This window comes from Lepus europaeus, chromosome 19 (assembly GCF_033115175.1).
Source record: "Lepus europaeus isolate LE1 chromosome 19, mLepTim1.pri, whole genome shotgun sequence".
Classification (NCBI taxonomy): Eukaryota; Metazoa; Chordata; class Mammalia; order Lagomorpha; family Leporidae; genus Lepus; species Lepus europaeus.
In genome coordinates this window covers 12,711,431-12,730,990 of record NC_084845.1, presented here as the reverse complement: position 1 = coordinate 12,730,990, position 19,560 = coordinate 12,711,431, and the positions used below count along the sequence as shown (strand labels likewise).

Below are 19,560 nucleotides of genomic sequence, written 5' to 3'. Positions count from 1 at the left end.
TCTGGGACTGGGGGCGCTGTGGTGAAACGCCAGGAGGATGCAGGAGTTCAGCTTTGCGAGGTGTTGAGTGTGCAGCCAGAGCCGCCCCACAGCCAGTCTCATTTGTGTTTTCTCTCCAGCAACCGCAGAACCCCCCACCCCCACTGCAAAGCCCTCACTCCCTGCCTCCCTCCCCGCCGGGGACGTCAGCAGCGCCTGCTCTCCCTCCTCCTCCACCCTCCCAACCCTCTCCTGCTGCTCCGAGAAGTCAGCAATTGGTCCCCTGCCCCGGGGACCCCTGCCATGCAGCCCCTTCCTGGCCGGCCCGGCTGCTGGCCCTGCTTCTGTCTGCTTCTCCTGGCCTCCCTGGGCACCCGCGGGGCTCTACAGTACCCCAGAGCTGCCCCCGAGCAAGTCCACCTGTCCTACTTAGGTAAGTGCCAGCCACCTGCTGCCCTGTGCCCCTGCTGGAGCCCCACTGGTGGAGGGGCTCAGGAGTCCAGTGGTGACTGGCTGGCTTGCTCTTCCTGAGCCTCGAGGATCGCCTCTGTGAAATGGGTTCAAGCAGGGGTGGCCATGTGGGAAGGGACGACAGTGGCCGACCCATGGTGAGTGCTGTTGGGCCTTCTCAGCGGCCTGCTGCTGACCCTGCTTATGTGTCCCTGTCCTGTCTCTGGAGCCTGATGCCCTTGTGACATACTAGGGCTTACACTCTCTTGTGGGAAAAACTGTGTGTGTATGTGTGTGTGTGTAAGTACACAGCTAGCAGGCCTAGCCTCTTCTCCAGCCCCCCCCCCCCCGCCCCGTCCTCCTCCTCTCCTGGTTGCCTCCTGATCCAAGAGCCATGAAGGGGCAGGGAGAGCCTGGACCCCAGACTCCCTGGCTTTGAAGCCCAGCTTGGCTGCTGTGTGACCTTGGGCAGGAGACCTGACCTCTCTGGCCTCGGCCTCCTCGTGTGGATGCTCCTGGCGAAGCAGAACAGAGCCGGGAGCTCAGGGGCACTTAGCTTCAGGTCCCCTCACACGGCCCAGAGTTCCCAGAGACCACAGAGAGATGTAGCTTTCATGAGTCATGTTTCCCATGTTAGAAACTGAGATATCTAAGAACACTTACTTGGTAAGTCATGTAAAATGAACAGTAATGTAGATGATATGTTTTAAAAGACATATTTATTTATTGGAAAGGCAGAGTGAAGGGGGTAGGGAGAGACATCTTCATCCACTGGTTCACTCCCCCAATGTCCGCCCCAGCCAGGGCTGGGCCAGGCTGAAGTCAGGAGCCTGGAACTCAATCCAGGGCTCCCACGTGGCTGGCGGGCGCCTCACCACCGCGGCCATCGCCTGCTGCCTTTTAGGGTGTGCTTTAGCAGGAGCTGGGGTCGGAAGCAGAGCTGGGACTCAGCCATGGGATGATTGCCGTGCCGGACTCCTGGCCCTGGCTGACTCATTGTACCCTGTGTCACCCTTGAGCTTGTTACAAAAGGGTGAAGAGTGTGACCCCAGGTCACGTGACCCAGGCTGCAGACTGTGGGTAGGCTGGCCTGGGGGCCTGCCATCTTTGTTTTAAAAGTTAATTTCAGGCCGGCGCCGCAGCTCAGTAGGCTAATCCTCCGCCTTGCGGCGCCGGCACATCGGGTTCTAGTCCCGGTTGGGGTGCCGATCCTGTCCCGGTTGCCCCTCTTCCAGGCCAGCTCTCTGCTGTGGCCCGGGAGTGCAGTGGAGGATGGCCCAAGTCCTTGGGCCCTGCACCCCATGGGAGACCAGGAGAAGCACCTGGCTCCTGCCTTTGGATCAGCGCAGTGCGCCAGCCGCAGTGCGCCTACCGCGGCGGCCATTGGAGGGTGAACCAACGGCAAAAGGAAGACCTTTCTCTCTGTCTCTCTCTCTCTCTCACTGTCCGCTCTGCCTGTCCAAAAAAAAAAAAAAAAATTAAAAAAGTTGATTTCATACTAATTTTAGATCTAACAGAAATACTTCAAGAATATCCCCACAACTCGAGCCGTTTCCATGCCGAACGGCCTCGCTCGGATTTTACCAGCCTCTCCACTGACGCCTGTTCTCTGTCCCAGATGGTGGCTGCGTCTCCTTGGTCTCTTCGGCTCTGTCTCTCAACCCCGCCGTGTTTTTTTCGGGATGTTTTGCGCACGGACCGGTTGTTTTGCAGGGCAGCCCTCATTTGGCGTTTGCCTAAGGTTTCCTTGTGATCGGGGCTGGACAGCCGTGGGCGTGGCGCTGTGGTCCTGCCCTTGCATGACGTCAGAGGGTCCGCGATGCTCAGAGGCCCAGGCCCGTGGAGCTCGGTTTTGACTAACAGATCGCTTGGGGACATTCCTCAAGACGAGTTCTCCCCAGATGCTGGGCCACTCGTGTCAGCTTCCCCGTGGATCTCCTCTGTGAGACGATCAGCATGGGGCCTGCCCAGCGTGATTTTCCCACCTCCTGACACCCACTTCCTGCCTCTTGGACGTCTTCCTGTTCCTCTTCACTTGGGCATTTCTCCTGTGGGTTGCCGGCATCCTGGACTCCTGGCTGTTTCTCTTATTCCATGGGGGAACGTCTAATGCTGTTCTATTGATTGTGCTGCTCAAGTCGTCCCAGGCTTGGTCTCTTGGAATCCGGCAGACAGGCGTCTGTGTTCTGCTTCTTCTTTGTTTTTTAAGGTTTATTTATTTGAAAGGCAGAGTTACACAGAGAGAGAAGGAGAGAGAGAGAGAGAGAGTCTTCCATCCACTAGTTCACTCCTCAATTGGCCGCAATGGCTGGAGCTGTGCCAGTCCGAAACCAGGAGCCAAGAGCTTCCTCCAGGTCTCCCACACAGGCACAGGGGCCCAAGGACTTGGGCCATCTTCTACTGCTTTCCCAGGCCATAGCAGAGAGCTGGCTAGGAAGTGGAGCAGCCGGGACTCAAACCGGCGCCCATATGGGATGCTGGCATTGCAGGTGGCAGCTTTACCCGCTGCACCACAGCGCCGGCCCCTGCTTCTGTTTTCTTTTCTTTTTTTTTTTTTTTTTGACAGGCAGAGTGGACAGTGAGAGAGAGAGACAGAGAGAAAGGTCTTCCTTTGCCGTTGGTTCATCCTCCAATGGCCGCCGCGCGCCGGCACACCGCGCCGATCCGAAGCCAGGAGCCAGGTGCTTCTCCTGGTCTCCCATGGGGTGCAGAGCCCAAACACTTGGGCCATCCTCCACTGCACTCCCTGGCCACAGCAGAGAGCTGGCCTGGAAGAGGGGCAACCGGGACAGGATCGGTGCCCCGACCGGGACTAGAACCTGGTGTGCCGGCGCCGCAAGGTGGAGGATTAGCCTAGTGAGCCGCGGCACCGGCCTGCTTCTGTTTTCTTTCTTTCTTCCTTTCTTCCTTTCTTTCTTTCTTTTTCTTTCTTCCTTCCTTTTTCTTTCTTTCTTTCTTTCTTTCTTTCTTTCTTTCTTTCTTTCTTTCTTTCTTTCTTTCTTTTTCTTTCTTCCTTCCTTCCTTCCTTTCTTTCTTTTTTACAGGCAGAGTTAGACAGTGAGAGAGACAGAGAGAAAGGTCTTCCTTCCATTGGTCCACCCCCCAAATGGCTGCTACGGCCGGTGCACTGCGCTGATCTGAAGCCAGGAGCCAGGTGCTTCCTCCTGGTCTCCCATACGGGTGCACTGCCTTCCCCGGGCCACAGCAGAGAGCTGGACTGGAAGAGGAACAACCGGGACTAGAACCTGGGGTGCCGGCGCCGCAGGCGGAGGATTAGCTAGTGAGCCGCAGCGCGGGCCTCTGTGTTCTTTCAACGGACTCTTCTTGCCCATGCTTGGAAGCAGCTCAGGGCACCGTCACTTGTCGGTGCTGCTGGGTGCCCTCGGCAGACAGCACTGGGCTGCACACAGGTGCATCCTAACACACATAGCCACACACGTGTATTTCCATATGCGGTTCTCTGTGTGGGCGTTAAGTGCCATGGCACCGTGCTGACTCCTCTGGTTCCTGTCTGACAGCAGAACCTTATCTGTAACTCCTTCCTCCGACGTCCTCATTGGCTACAGCTGCCTGTTGTCCCTTGGTGTCTGCTGTCTGCGGTGCACTGCTGGGTCCAGGACTTGTTTTGGATAAGAGAACCTGTGGATGCTCAAGCCCCTCGTAGAAAGTGGTGCAGGGTTTAGCTTAGGTACTTCCTCCTACATACTTTAAACAAAATGATTATTTATTTGAGAGTCAGAGAGAGAGAGAGAGAGAGAGAGAGAGAGAGAGAGAGAGGAAGTGGGGGGAGAGAGAGAGAGAGAGAATACTAAAGAGAAAGCCATCTCCCATCCACCAGTTCATCCCCCACATGCCCACGATGCTGGAGCCAGAGCCAGGGACCACATCTGGGCACTCCAGGCTAGAACGCGGGCATCTTAACTTCACGGCTAAATGCACATTCCCCTTCTGCACACTTTAAGTCATCTCCAAATTACTCGTGATACTTAATATGAGAGCACTTCAAAAAGCTTGTGGAAATTGGGATGAAAGGTAAGTTTATTTTGGTGCAAAAAATATTTTATTTATTTATTTATTTTTATTTATTTTTTTTTTTTATTTTTGACAGGCAGAGTGGACAGTGAGAGAGAGAGACAGAGAGAAAGGTCTTCCTATTGCCGTTGGTTCATCCTCCAATGGCCGCTGCGGTAGCGCGCTGCGGCCGGCGCACCGCGCTGATCCGATGGCAGGAGCCAGGTGCTTCTCCTGGTCTCCCATGGGGTGCAGGGCCCAAGCACTTGGGCCATCCTCCACTGCACTCCCTGGCCACAGCAGAGAGCTGGCCTGGAAGAGGGGCAACCGGGACAGGATCGGTGCCCCGACCGGGACTAGAACCCGGTGTGCCGGCGCCGCAAGGCGGAGGATTAGCCTAGTGAGCCGCGGCGCCGGCCAAAAAATATTTTTTTTTAAATCCATGCTTATGGGCAGGGGAATGTCTTCCAAAAGTTCAATGGAAATGCATTTTTTTTTTGACAGGCAGAGTGGACAGTGTGAGAGAGAGAGACAGAGAGAAAGGTCTTCCTTTTTGCCGTTGGTTCACCCTCCAATGGCCACCGCGGTTGGCGCGCTGCGGCCGGCGCACTGCGCTGATCCAAAGGCAGGAGCCAGGTGCTTCTCCTGGTCTCCCATGGGGTGCAGGGCCCAAGCACTTGGGCCATCCTCCACTGTACTCCCGGGCCATAGCAGAGAGCTGGCCTGGAAGAGGGGCAACCAGGATAGAATCCGGCGCCCCAACCAGGGCTAGAACCCGGTGTGCCGGTGCTGCAAGGCGGAGGATTAGCCTATTGAGCCGTGGCACTGGCCTGGAAATGCATATTTTTAAAGAATTCATTCATTTGAAAGGCAGAGTTACAGAGAAAGAGGGAGAGACACACAGAGAGAGAGAGAGAGAGAGAGAGAGAGAGAGATCTTCCATCCACTGATCACTCCCCAAATGGCCACAACAGCCAGGGCTGGGCCAGGCAGAAGCCAGGAGCCTGAGTACCATCTGGGTTTCCCACGTAGGTGGCAGGGGCCCAAGCACTCAGGCCATCTTCTACTGCCTTCGAACATGCATTCGCAGGGAGCTGGATTGGAAGTGGAGCAGCTGGGACGCCGGTGTTACAGGTGGAGGTCCAACTTGCTGTGCCTGATTTCAAAAATTTGTGGAGGCACCAAAATAAATTCTATTCCATTTTGCCATGAAGTCCCCTTAATGCTGTCAATGCTGCACAGCCGAGGGCACCTAGGAGCACCTGCAAGCAATGTTCCTAGTACTGGGCTGTACAACGCTATGTGAATAGTTGTGACACTGCTGTGTGCAGAGAGTAACAACACAGATAGAAAGTCTGTGTCTTTAGCTTGGACTCTCCCTCGAGGACTCCGTGGACACTAATTACTTTGTCTCGCATCCCTTTAGTGTGGTTGTGTTAACCATTGTGTAATGTCATTGCAGTTCCCCCACACCCTGGCTTTAATTGACTTTTTTTTTTTTTTAATTTTTTTTGACAAGCAGAGTGGACAGTGAGAGAGAGACAGAGAGAGAGGTCTTCCTTTTGCCATTGGTTCACCCTCCAATGGCCACTGCGGTAGTGCGCTGCGGCCGGCGCACCGCGCCGATCCGAAGCCAGGAGCCAGGTGCTTCTTCCTGGTCTCCCATGGGGTGCAGGGGCCAAGGACTTGGGCCATCCTCCACTGCACTCCCTGGCCACAGCAGAGAGCTGGCCTGGAAGAGGGGCAACCGGGACAGGATCGGTGCCCCGACCGGGACTAGAACCTGGTGTGCCGGCGCCACTAGGCGGAGGATTAGCCTAGTGAGCCGCGGCGCCGGCCTTAATTGACTTTTTAAATTCATTTTATTTACTTGAATGTCAGAGTTACAGAGAGGGAGAGATTAGAGAGAAAAAGAGAGATCTTCCATCTACAGATTCACTCCCCAAATGGCCACAACAGCCAGGGCTGGGCCAGGCTGAGTAAAGGAGCCAGGAGTTTCCTCCAGGTCTCCCATATGGGTACAGGGGCCCAAATACTTAGGCCATCCTCTGCTGCTTTCCCAGGTGCATTAGCAGAGAGCTGGATCAGAAGTGGAGCAGCCGGGACTTAAACCGGCACCCATATGGAATGCTGGTGTTGCAGCCAATGGCTGAACTTGCTGTGCCACAGTGTCGGCTGCCTTTAATTGATTTTTAATTCAGGGGTGTGTGTGAAGGGAATACAAACATGACTGTGGGGGCCAGCACTGTGGCACAGTGGGTTAAAGCTCTGGCCTACAGTGCTGGCATCCCGTATGGACACAGGTTCAAGTCCTGGCTGCTCCATTTCCAATCCAGCTCTCTGCTGTGGTCTGGGAAAGCAGTAGAGGACGGCCCAAGTGCTTGGGCCCCTGAACCCACATGGGAGACCAGGAGAAGCTCCTGGCTTCAGACCAGCTCAGCTCTGGCCATTGCAGCCATTTGGAGAGTGATCCAGCAGATGGAAGACCTCTCTCTCTTCTGGCTCTACCTCTCTCTTTAACTCCTTCAAATAAATAAAATAAATCTTAAAAAAAAAACCAAACATGACTCTGGATCTGGGAGTCAGAGTTATGCAAGAGCATGGAGTCGAGGAGTGGCCACTCCCTCCTCCTTCACCCCTGCTTCTCTGTCCCAAGCTTCCCGCCATTGTACCCATTTCTCAGCCACTCCCTCAAAGAAACCCATCACCTCGCTCCGGGAGTATCCTTCCAGGGTGCTCATGAAAAACAGAATTAAAATATAAGGTTATTGGCTGGCGCCGTGGCTTAACAGGCTAATCCTCTGCCTTGCGGCGCTGGCACACCAGGTTCTAGTCCCGGTTGGGGTGCCGGATTCTATCCCGGTTTCCCCTCTTCCGGGCCAGCTCCCTGCTGTGGCCCGGGAGTGCAGTGGAGGATGGCCCAAGTGCTTGGGCCCTGCACCCATGGGAGACCAGGAGAAGCGCCTGGCTCCTGGCTTCGGATCAGCACGATGCACCGGCCACAGCGGCCATTGGAGAGTGAACCAACGGCAAAAAGGAAGACCTTTCTCTCTGTCTCTCTCTCACTATCCACTCTGCCTGTCAAAAAAAAAAAAAAAAAAAGTAAAAGTTGAAAATTTAGAAAAAAAAATATAAGGTTATTTTGTAGCCAAAATTTTACAAAGTCACTCATGTTTTTTCATAATACATACTGTTTCCATGAAAACATTGAAGGCCCCTTGTATATACAATTTCAAAAACTTTCAGACCAATATTATAATTCCATTTTCCATGAACTTTTTGAAGTATCCTCATATTTCTTTTGTACAAGTGAGCAGATATTAGCATAGTTTCTTTCTTTCTTTCTTTCTTTCTTTCTTTCTTTCTTTCTTTCTTTCTTTTTTTTTGCTGTTGGTTCACCCTCCAATGGCTGCCGCGGCCGGCGCGCTGAGACCAGCGTACTGCGCTGATCCGATGGCAGGAGCCAGGTGCTTCTCCTGGTCTCCCATGGGGTGCAGGGCCCAAGCACTTGGGCCATCCTCCACTGCACTCCCTGGCCACAGCAGAGAGCTGGCCTGGAAGAGGGGCAACCGGGACAGAATCCGGCGCCCCAACCAGGGCTAGAACCCGGTGTGCCGGCGCCGCAAGGCGGAGGATTAGCCTATTGAGCCGCAGCGCTAGCCTTTTTTTTTTTTTTTTTAAGATTTATCTATTCACTTGAAAGGCAGAGAGAGAGAGAGAGAGAGAGAGAGAGAGAGAAGAATTCTATCTGCTGGTTAACTCCCCAAATGGCCGCAAAGACCAGAGCTATGACGATCCGAAGCCAGGAGCCAGGAGCTTCCTTCTGGTCTCCCACACGGGTGCAGGGGCCCAAGGACTTGGGCCATCTTCTACTGCTTTCCCAGGCCATAGCAGAGAGCTGTATTGTGAGTGGAGCAGCCGGGACTCGAACCGGCGCCCATATGGGATGCTGGCGCTTCAGGCGGTGGCTTTACCCGCTCTGCCACAGCGCCGGCCCCTCAGCATAGCTTCTTCTGGCTCTTTACGTCAACGGTAGCTGCCTTTATGTGTCTGCACTTTGCCTTTTTTGGTGTAACAGTCTCTCCTGGAAAGCATTTCACTTTGGAGAGCTTGTCCTCGTTTTTTTTTTTTTTCCCCATTGTGTGGATGTTATTTAGTCCCTGTCCTATATATGGGCACTTAGGTTGTTAACAATATTGATTATTTATTTTTGGTTTATTGCCCAAATGTCTGCAACAGGCAGGGCTGGGTCAGGCTGAAGCCAGGAGCCAGGAACCATCTGGGTCTCCCATGTGGCTGGCAGGGACCCACGTACTCGAGCCATGCCCGCGGCTTCCCTGGGTGGGCTTTAGCAGCAAGCTGGAATTGCGGGCAGAGAGGCCGGGACTAGAACCCGGCGCTCCTGTACCCGATCCCCAGCGCTGTCTTAAACCTCTGTGCCAAACCCGCCCCCGCTGCTGGTATTTTGCAGCCACAGCAGTGCTGCCAGGAATAACCATACGCACGTGCCTTTTTGCTTTGCTGGAGGAAGAACCAGCCCGTTAACGGTCCACTACCCCAGGTAGTATTTTTAAAGTCTGATTTGTTCAGAGTTTGAACTATCACTTACAAATCTCGATTTGCATTATCTATCTATAGAATCGCGATCTCTTTGGGGGTATAAAAAGCCACAGTGTAAAGATTTACTCCACAAACGGAGAGATCTGGTGGCACTGGGCTGGCTCCCAAGTGGCAGCTATCAGCAGGGCTGTCCTTCTTGGGCAAGGCACACACTTGTACCACTCCCTGCTGCCTTACGGCTGGGCCCGGCCTGTCTGTCTGCGTTGCCTGGTTGGCCTGCAGCCATCTGTGCTGGCGGCCCTTGCCCGGCACTGCGTGCATGCGGGATTTGGCTGTAAATCCCAGTATTAACAGTAATAGCCGCTCACCCACGGAACCCTGACCATATTGGGCGCTGTTCCAAGTGCTTTACTTGTAAGTCTCATAACAACTTTATCGGATATTTTATTATTCCATTTATAATTTTTTAACGTCGTTATTTGAGAGAGAGCGAGCGAGCTCCCGTCTCCTAGTTCACTCACCAAATGTCCGTGTTAGATGGGGCTGGGGCTGGGTGGGGCTGGGCTGGGCTTCAATCAGGTCTCCCACGTGGGAGGCAGGAGCCCAGCTCCTCCGGGCCTTATCTCTGCTTCCCAGGGTCTGCATTAGCAGGGAGCTGGAGTCAGGAGCCAGAGGCAGGCATTGGACCCAGGCTCCGCCACGCTGGAGGACCCAGGCGCCTTAGCTGCTGTGCCATAAGCAAAACACCTCCTTCTATTATTCCATTTCACAGATAGGGAAACGGAGACTCAGAAAGGTGAAATGACTGCCCAAGGACAGCACGGTTGGGAAAAGATGGAGTTGAGATTGAGCCGCATCTGTGACCTTAACTACGGAATGTCCAAGCTATGTTTCCCTCTTCTCCCACGCTATGCACGCTCGCGCGCCCCTCCCTCACCATCCAGGCCCCGCTGTTCCTGTCTCCGCAGGTGAGCCGGGCTCCATGACTGTCACCTGGACCACCTGGGTCCCTGCTGGCTCCGAAGTGCAGTTTGGGATGCACGTGTCAGATCCCCTGCCCTTCCGGGCCCTGGGCACGGCCAGCGCCTTCGTGGACGGAGGCGCCCTGCGGCGGAAGCTCTACATCCACCGTGTCACGCTGCGGGCGCTGCGGCCCGGCGTCCAGTACGGTGAGAGGGTCCCGGGCCGGGGGAGAGCCCGGAGCGGGGGCTGGGACACAGAGGGCGCCGGGGTGCAGGGTGGAACGCGCACCCCTCCGACCCTATTCCAGCCCGAGCGAAGGTTAAGGCGGCGGGGGCTGGGGCGGGAGGAGAGGCCCCGGGTCCCCCCGGCTGACTCCGCTCTCCCCGCAGTCTACCGCTGTGGCAGTGCCCAGGGCTGGAGCCGTCGGTTCCGCTTCAGGGCCCTGAAGAACGGACCCCACTGGAGCCCCCGGCTGGCCATATTCGGGGACCTGGGCGCCGACAACCCCAAGGCCCTGCCGCGCCTGCGCAGGGACACCCAGCGGGGCCTGTTCGATGCCGTCCTGCACGTGGGTGAGGCTCCTGCGAGGACGCGCCTGGACCGGGGAGGGGACCGGGGCTGCGTGGCCGCGGGGCCGGGCTGGGGTTAACCTGACCACTCTGGCACTTGCCGCTCCGAGCGCGGACTTCCTGTGTGTGTTTTTATTATCATTGTTATTATTAGAGGTAGGGCTGGCTCCGAGCTCACGGGGCTGTTGAACCACCTCGACCTCCATGTCAGTTATTGTTATTATTTTTAAATGTTTATTTATTTGAAAGAGTTAGAGAGGGAGGGCGAGAGGTCTTCCGTCTGCTGGTTCACTCCACAGATGGCCGCAGTAGCCAGGGCTGGGCCAGGCTGAAACTGGGAGCTGCTTGTGGGTTTCCCACGTGGGTGGCAGGGGCCCAAAGGCTGGACCATCTCCCACTGCTTTTCCCAGGGGCGTTAGCAGGGAGCTGGATTGGAAGCAGAGCAGCCTGGACTCGAACCAGCGCCTGTATGGGAGGCAGACGCACTGCCGGGCCCCCGTGTCATCATTACTGCTGTTGCTGTTGCTGTGGGAGGGGGCAGGGAGCCAGGTGGGAGTTGGACAGGTAGAGCATGCCTGGTTCAAAGTGCAGGCTCTGGAACCGGCCTCCTGGGTTTGGTTCCGTGGTCCTCACTAACCAGAGCTGTGACCTCAGGCCTCAGTTTCCCCCTGCAAGGGGAAGATGGGAGAGTAGCCTCATTGGAGGGCACTTTGAAGAGTTAGGTGTGTGTGCCGGCAAGGCGTCTAGAACAAACTCAGCGCCAGGCCCCGTCTGTCTGAACGCCATTGTCCTGTGATGCGGCTGTGATGTGGGAGTGGGGGCGTCTGGTCCTGCTGGATCCCAGGGGGTGAAGGCTTGTGCAGGCCCACGGCGGGGGGTGTGAGGTAGGGATCGGAAGTGCCTGGCTAGCCTGGGGTGGGGGGCTGCACCGCCCACTCCCTCTCTCCCCTGTGGCAGCAGCAGAGCTGGGTCTGGTCCTCACTCTACCGCCCCCCACCCCCAGGAGACTTTGCCTACAACATGGATGAAGACAACGCCCGCGTCGGGGACAGGTTCATGCGGCTCATTGAGCCCGTGGCCGCCAGCCTGCCCTACATGACGTGTCCTGGCAATCATGAGGAGCGCTAGTGAGGACCCAGGCCAGGCTATGGGGCGCGGGGTGGGCAAGGGTGTGTCCACCCTCCTGTGTCACCGCAGCCCCTGGTGTGAGGCAGTGGGGGGAGAGCTGGGGCTGGGCTGAGCCTGGGGAGGCGGGGTGGGATCCTCACCCCTGCCCCTCTCTGACCACCTTTTTGCAGCAACTTCTCTAACTACAAGGCTCGCTTCAGCATGCCGGGGGACACGGAAGGCCTGTGGTACAGGTGATGTGGGGGCTGGCGCCGAGGGTGGGAGCGGCAGCGGAGACACCCCCACCCCGGCTCTGAGCCCTGTCCCATGCTCCTCCCACCCCCCACAGCTGGGACCTGGGTCCCGCCCACATCGTGTCTTTCTCCACCGAGGTGTATTTCTTTCGGCATTATGGCCACCACCTGATGGAGAGGCAGTTCCGCTGGCTGGAGAGCGACCTCCAGGTAGGCGGGGTGGGGACCCCTGGAGCCCCTATGGCCGCCCCCACCCCCCTCACTTGGGGCCTTCTTTCCAGAGAGCCAACACCCAGCGGGCCACCCGGCCCTGGATCATCACCATGGGCCACCGGCCCATGTACTGTTCCAATGCTGATTTGGACGACTGCACCAGGCACGAGAGCAAGGTGGGGACCCCTCCCCCCCGGGGGGCGTGGGCCGGAGGGGGGCAGCCCCAGTCACCCCTCAGCGCCCGGCTCCTCTCGCCCAGGTCCGTAGAGGCCACCATGGCAAGTACGGCCTGGAAGATCTTTTCCACAAGCATGGTGAGTGACCCCGCCACGACCCAGCCCTCCGCCCCGCCACCCCCAGATCCGGGGCCTGACGCCCACTTGCTCTGTCCCAGGGGTGGACCTGCAGCTGTGGGCTCATGAGCACTCCTACGAGCGGCTCTGGCCGATTTACAACTACCAGGTGAGGCAGGCCGCGAGGGGCTGGGGGCGGTGTGGTCAGCCCCCTGGGCAGCCCAGAGTGACAGCGCCCCGGCCTTGTCCCCTTCTGCAGGTGTTAAACGGCAGCCGAGAGGCGCCCTACACCAACCCTCGAGGCCCTGTCCACATTATCACAGGATCCGCGGTGAGCAGGGCAGGGGGCGGGTGCTCTGCCTGCGCGCCTCTGGCTGCTTGTTGTTTAAGAATTTTTCAAGTTTTTATTTCCTTATTTTGATTGTATCTGAAAGGCAGAGAGACTGACAGATGGAAACAGGTTTTCCCCTCCAGTGGTTCACTCCCCAGATGCTCACAACAGCCAGGGCAGGCCCCGGCCAAAGCCGGGAGCCCAGAGCTCAGGCCGGGTCTCCCAAGTGAGTGGCAGAGGTTCAAGTTCTTGCATCCCCAGGGCCTGCATCAGCAGCGCAGCCCGGACTCAGCCCCAGGCATTGGGGTGCGGGGTGCAGGGTATGAGCCTGCCGATTGGTGACCCACCAGCTGTGCCCGGCGCCTGCCCTATCTTGCTGCTTGCTGAGGGCCGAGCTTGTAGCCTCCTGGATGCCACAGCTTTATGTCGCGGCTGTCACTGACCCCTCAGCTCTCAGCTGAGGTACCGCCGGTAACACAACCCATTGTACAGATGTGGAAACAGAGGCTCGGGCAGGAAAAGTACTTGCTCAAAGTCACAGGTTGAATAAGTGGCAGGGTTTGGGGGTTCCTCCAAGGTAACATTGCTTTAGTGTTATTTTTTAAAAAGATATTGATTTATTTATGTGAAAAGCAGAGTTTACAGAGAGAGAGAGAGAGAGAGAGAGAGAGAGAAATCTTCCATCTGCTGGTTCACTCCCCAAATGTCTGCAACAGCCAGGACTGGGCTGATCTGAGTCCAGGAGCCAGGAGCTTCTTCCAGGTCTCCCACACGGGTGCAGGGGCCTGAGGACTTGGGCCATCTTCTGCTGCTTTCCCAGGCCATTAGCAGAGAGCTGGATCAGCCGGGACTCAAACCGGTGCCCATGTGGGATGCCGGCACTGCAGGTGGAGACTTGACCTTTTACACCATAGTGCCGGCCCCAGTAGTATTATTTTTAAAACAACTTTTTATTTGATTTGAAAGGTAGAGAGAGCAGAGGCAGAGACAGGCAGAGAGAGAGAGAGAGAGAGAGAGAGAGAGAGAGAGACCTTCCATCTGCTGCTTCACTCTCCAAATGCCTACGACAGCCAGGCCCGGGCCGGGCTGAAGCCCAGAGCTTGGAACTCCATCCAGGGCTGCCACACGGGTGGCAGGGACCCAAGTACTGGAGCCGTAGTCGGCTGCCCGCCAGGGTGTGTGTTAGCAGGAAGCTGGGGCGGAGGCCGAGGCGGGGCTTGAACCCAGGCACTTCGACATGGGATGCAGGTGTCCCACTGGGCATCTTAACTGCTTGTCAAACACCCACTCCTCCAATGTTCTTCTTAACGAGAAAGTGTCTCGGGGAGGCACTTTTAGGCCGCGGAAATCTCCCGTTTCTCCCCCACAAGCCCATGGCGGCTCTGGCCCCCAAAGATGACCCCTGTGACCTAACAGGGATTGCTCATTTGCCTCCTCCTTCCAGGCTGAGGCCCTGGGATCCTCCTGGGAGGGAGACTCATTCCTTCTGCCCCATCGATTTTAGTGGGTTAATTATTTATTTATGCCAGGATGGACTCACGGGCAATTTATTTTCTTCTGTGGGTTACAATCCAATACCACCGTGATTTATTTTGATGCCCGAAGCGCTCCCCCATTGGCTGGCATCCCCTGCCCGCGATCCCCACTGCTCGCTGGGCGCTCTGCAGGACGGCGGGCCAGCAGCTGCCCCGCCTTGCCGTTGGGGAGAGCGGGCTTGGGTTTTAAGCGGATTCTTACAGAGCGCCGAGAGCCACGTGAGACCCGCATCTGATTCCAGGTCACTCTGCTGAGGGCAGGCAGTGAAGGGCGATCGCCCGCGCCCCCTGCCCCCCTGCCTCTCGTCTGTCTCCGGAGTGGCATTTGGAAGCCTCCTGAGCTGGTACAGGCGAGGAATTGTCTAGAGAGAGATGTGTCACTGTGTCACCCACTTTTTACAGAATGATTCACGATCCTGACACAACTCGGGAATACCTGGGGAGCTTGGGCGGGACCCCATGTGGGTGGTGGCACCCCCTCTCTGGAGCAGGAAATGAAGCCCCATCTGCCCCAGGCGGCTTCTCCCCTCCTTCCTGGTCTCCGCCCGCTGGTGCCCGCCAGTCTGACCTTGATCAGCACTGATTTTTTAAAGATTATTTATTTGAGAGGCAGAATTGCAGACAGAGAGGGAGAGACAGAGACCTTCCATCCGCTGGTTCACTCTCCAAACGGCTGCAATGGCTGGAGCCAGGCCAGGCTGAAGCCAGGAGTCAGGAACTTCATCTGGGTCTCCCACTCAGGTGCAGGGGCCCAAGCACTTGGGCATCTTCTGCTGCTTTCCCAGGTGCATGAGCAGGGAGCTGGATTGGAAATGGAGCAGCCAGGACTGGAACCCCCGGTGTCCATATGGGATGCCGGCCGTGCAGGCAGAGGCTTTACCCACTGCGCCACAACGCCGGCCCCTTGGCTTTTAATTTCATTGTAAATTTCAAAATTTATTTCCGACATTCAGAAAGGCTCCAGACACAGAGACCTCACAGGTGGCTCGCACCCAAGTCCCCGGATGTGGCCATTTTTTCAGATTATTTTCTGGTCCAGTCAAGCGCAGGTGGCAGGCAGGATGCCCCCTCACCCACACCTCCGTATTTCCTAAAAACACCCACGACGCTGTGCTCTCCCGGCACTGCCGCACCGCTGTCCAGTCCAAGGGCGCCATCTCGGTACACACCGCTTTCAAGTGTAGCCAGTTGTCCCACAAGTGTCCTTACATCAAAGCAAGCAGCACCACACCCACCCTTCTTCCAGGCCTGGGTCTCGTCTCTCCAGCTTCCTTTACACTTCCTGTGAACCGCGATGAGTTGGCGGGAAGCCGCCAGCTGGCTTCATGGAACACCCATGGGTCTGGGCATGTCGGGTGGGCAGTGGAGACTGTGCATTTGCGGTTAGAATGCGGCAAAGCCAGGCCAGCTCCCCTGGTGCACCTGCTGGGATGGCTCCAGCCCCCAGTTTCCCAGCTGAGAGAGGGGTGAGGCCCTGCCTGTCCGCCTCATCACGGTTAAGGTTAAAGCCATACTTCTCCTGTGTGTAGTTAGCAGGTGTCTGCTTCAGGGACATCTAGGGACAATGCCAATGTCCTCAGACCCCCTTCTCCCACCCGCTGAGGATTCTAGCCCGTGCTAGGTGCCACAGGGTGACCCTTGGTCCTCATCCCCGGCTTTGCCTCGCATTGGTGGGTGTGGGTGTGTTAGAGAGCTTTCCGGGGTGGGGGCTCCCCGTGCAGCCAGGCCTGAGGCCCAGTGAGTCCTGCTGTCTTCCAATGGCTTTCTCTCCCGCCCCGACACACTAGGCCATCGCCCTGCGCCACCCCGTCTTGTGCTGGCCGCGCTCTGACGTGCGCCACGGACTCTGCCTGGCGGGTGTCTGAGAGGCTTCTATGGATGCTGCTGCCGTGGACAGACGGGCATGGGGCTCGGGGCAAGGAAGGCCCCAGCTCAGGGGCTGCAGCTTCGCAGGGGTGCCAGGGTCCTGCCTGGTCGGTCACTGCTGCTACCCGCACGTCCACCACGGTCTGAGCAGCTTCGCTTCCCCTGCAGGGCTGCGAGGAGCGCCTCACCCCGTTCATCATCCACCCCCGGCCCTGGAGCGCCGTGCGCATGAAGGAATATGGGTACACGCGGCTGCACATCCTCAACGGGACCCACGTCCGCCTTCAGCAGGTGTCTGATGACCAGGTCAGTGCGGGGGGGGGGGGGCGAGACATCTGGCTGAGCAGCCAGGCCTGGTGTGTTCTGGAGCTGGGAACCCTGGGTTCAAGTCCTCCACCTGCTGATGCTAAGATGACCTCAAGCAAAGGAGCTGAACTCTTTGAGCCTCGGCTTGCCCATCTATGAAATGGGGATGATGATGGGTGATGATATTCAAAGTGCTTAGAACAGTGTAGGAGCCTTGGCAAGCTCCACAGAGGAAGGGGAAGGCTGGTGGGGGGAGCAGGTAGAGGAAAAACAGTCTGGTGTGTGTGTGTGTGTGTGTGTGTGTGGCAAGGGTGGCCTAAGGTTAGGTGGACCCAAATAATGGCTCATCTTTACTTTTGCCAGCATCATTTCATTTTATTTTTTTATTTAAATATTTATTTATTTGAGAGGCAGAGCTACAAAGAGAGAGAGAGAGGTCTTCCATCCACTGCTTCACTCCCCAAATGGCCCCTAACTGCCAAAGCCAGGAGTTCCTTCCAGGTCTCCCCCATGGGTGCAGGAGCCAAAGTGCTTGGGCCATCTTCCACTGCTCTCCCAGGGCATTAGCAGAGAGCTGGATCGGAAGTAGAGCAGCTGGGACTTGAACTGGCGTCCATTTGGGATGTGGGTGCTGCGGGCAGAGGCTTAACCTACCATGCCACTGCACCGGCCCTGCCTCCATCATTTTAAAATGACAGTAGTCATGGTCACAGGGCACCTGCTGTGTACCAGGCACCAGGCGAGGGACTCTGTCCTCAGTATCACTTTCAGCTCCACAACAATCCCATATGGGCAAGGTTTATTATTTTTTTTCCAGTTTACAGAAGGAACCGAGGCTCAGAGAGGGCAAGGAGTTTTCCCTGGGTCACCCAGCTGCAGGACGGCAGGGCTGGGCTCTGACCCCAAAGACACTATTTTCGGTGCAAATGCATTCACTGAGCAGCACGGGCAGCAGGCGACAGCGCCTTGGGTCTCACGGTGCCCCAGCCTGGGCTGCCCTGTGTTTGCACCGTCCTGTAGGGTGCGGAAGTGAGACGGTGCCGTGGGCTCCTCAGGAGGCCCCAGGAGATGCCCGTTACGAAAAACCTTTGCATGGACCTAAATATTTTTCCTTGCACCCCAATCAACATGCCTTAATGCTGTGCTCCATGGCCTTTTTGAAGTCCCCGTCCACGGCCCTGGCCGTGTGTGGAGCCCTCCTGGACGCCCCCTGCGAACTCCATCTCGGCGAGGGGCCCTCCCCGCTCCGCATCTATGACGGGGTCCGGCCATGCCCTGCCGGCTTCGGTGTGGCGCCCGGCCTCAGCCCCTCTCTCCTCCCGGCCTCTGCAGGACGGCAAGATCGTGGACGACGTGTGGATAGTGAGGCCGCTGCTCGGCCGCAGGATGTACCTCTAGCGACCGGGGCCGCGCTCGCCAGGAGCCCTTTGCCTTGACGCCCGGCCCGGCGCCGCGGGACACTGCCCGGGCCTGGGGCGGCGGAGTGCGGGTGGTCCCGGCCCCGGCGCCCGCAGCCGGTGGGCGGGAGCCGGCGCAGCCCTGCACCCACGGCGGAGCCTGGACCGCGCGAGCCGCCCGCGAGCCTCGGAATAAAGCGGCTTCCTGCTGAAGCTCAGTGGACTCGCGCTTCTGCCGGGGAAGCCCCCCGGGGTCGCCTACGCCCCTGCCCAGCGGGCCAGGGCTCCGCCTCCCGCGAAGTCAACCCGGACTCCGCTCACCGGCAGGGGGCGCCCGCGGCCTTTGCTCCTGATCCCCGCCCTGGGCCACCCTGGATCCTGCTTCGTGGAGGGGGGAGTGCGTCCCGGGGCTCCCTGGTGCCTCAGTTTCCCCGGGAGCACTCTGGCGACCCCGCGAGGCCGCCGCCAAGCCTTGGAGTTCACGGGCCTGCTCTTCCTCCCTGCCCCCTTTCCCTCTTCCTTTCGTGTATCTGGCCTTGATGCAGCGCGGTGAGCACCTGCTCTGTGCCAGGCATTGTTGGTGCTGGGGACTCAGCCAGGAGCAGGACAGACAGCCCTGTCCTGGCGGGCAGCAGCTGGACACATAAGTAGGCTGAAGAGAGGGGGCACGCTGGGACAGGACAGGGAAGGGGGGTGGGGGGGCTTGTGATTTTCAGGAGGTCAGGGAGACCTCACTGAGGGGGTGGAGTGTGGTCCGAAGGAGGGGAGGGAGGATCCAGGTGGGAGGTGGGCAGGTGCCTGGAGGAAGAGAAACGGCCAGTGCAAAGGTCCTGGGGGGCAGGCGCTGGCTCACTTAGCTAATCCTCCGCCTGCGGCGCCGGATTCTGTCCCGGTTGCTCCTCTTACAGTCCAGCTCTCTGCTGTGGCCCGGGAAGGCAGTGGAGGATGGCCCAGGGGCTTGGGCACCTGCACCCGCATGGGAGACCAGGAGGAAGCACCTGGCTCCTGGCTTCGGATGGGCGCAGCGCGCTGGCCATGGCAGCCATTTTGGGGGTGAACCAACAGAAGGAAGACCTTTCTCTCTCTCTCTCTCTCTCACTGTCTAACTCTGTCAAGTAAATAAATAAATAAACTACAGGTCAGAAAAGGCTATAAAAAAAAAAAAAGGTCCTGGGGCCTCTGTTGGAGACCTGTGTAGCTGGAGCAGGGGAGGGGGGTGCTCTGGCGCCGGGCAGCCCCCTGGGACTGAGTGGTGCCATGGGAGGGCCCAGGGCCACACCCAGCACTGCCTAGCACAAGGCCATATCTTTAACACCTACCCCTCCCTCACCTTAATGAAGGCCACCACGTGCCAGGCTCTGGCCAGGCTGTGTGGGGGACAGCAACGAACCAGTCCTGGCCATGCCCCCTGAGGGTTCAGAGGCATGCCCAGGTGACCAGCAGCGGGAGTGGCAGGGAGGGACGGTCCAGCACTGTGAAGTGTCAGCCGGACGGTCACGGCACGCTGCGGCCAAAGACTGAACCAGTGCCTGGTGTTGGCCCGGCGCGTCCTCTCCAGGGCTGGGTGAGGCTGCAGGAGGGGGCTCCCCAGAGGGTCCAGGCCAGAAACTGGGTTCAGATCCCAGCCCTGCCACTTCCTGTGTGGCCGTCGGAAGCTCCGCTCACTCTCACGTCAGAAGGCTGGCACCCGGTGGGGTTGCGCTGGGATTAAACAGTGTTGACAGCC

At 57.8% G+C, this 19,560-nt stretch overlaps 1 protein-coding gene across 1 annotated transcript; it reads left to right on the top strand.

The window, feature by feature from the left end:
• Positions 1-282: 282 nt before the first annotated feature.
• On the top strand, positions 283-17,835 carry ACP7 (acid phosphatase 7, tartrate resistant (putative)). The gene is made up of 12 exons (XM_062177513.1): positions 283-412; positions 9,969-10,169; positions 10,353-10,535; positions 11,536-11,659; positions 11,831-11,893; positions 11,989-12,103; positions 12,175-12,282; positions 12,366-12,420; positions 12,501-12,568; positions 12,659-12,730; positions 16,300-16,437; positions 17,770-17,835. The coding sequence occupies exons 1-12, from the start codon at positions 283-285 to the stop codon at positions 17,833-17,835; spliced, it is 1,323 nt and encodes a 440-aa protein (XP_062033497.1).
• The last annotated feature ends 1,725 nt before the right edge of the window (positions 17,836-19,560 follow it).

Bases quoted from the DNA above. Each gene is read 5' to 3' on its own strand.
- ACP7 (XM_062177513.1), top strand. From the start codon at position 283: ATGCAGCCCCTTCCTGGCCGGCCCGGCTGCTGGCCCTGCTTCTGTCTG. The intron at 10,536-11,535 runs GTGAGGCTCCTG...CCCCACCCCCAG, and splicing joins CGATGCCGTCCTGCACGTGG to GAGACTTTGCCTACAACATG. The intron at 12,569-12,658 runs GTGAGGCAGGCC...CCCCTTCTGCAG, and splicing joins GGCCGATTTACAACTACCAG to GTGTTAAACGGCAGCCGAGA.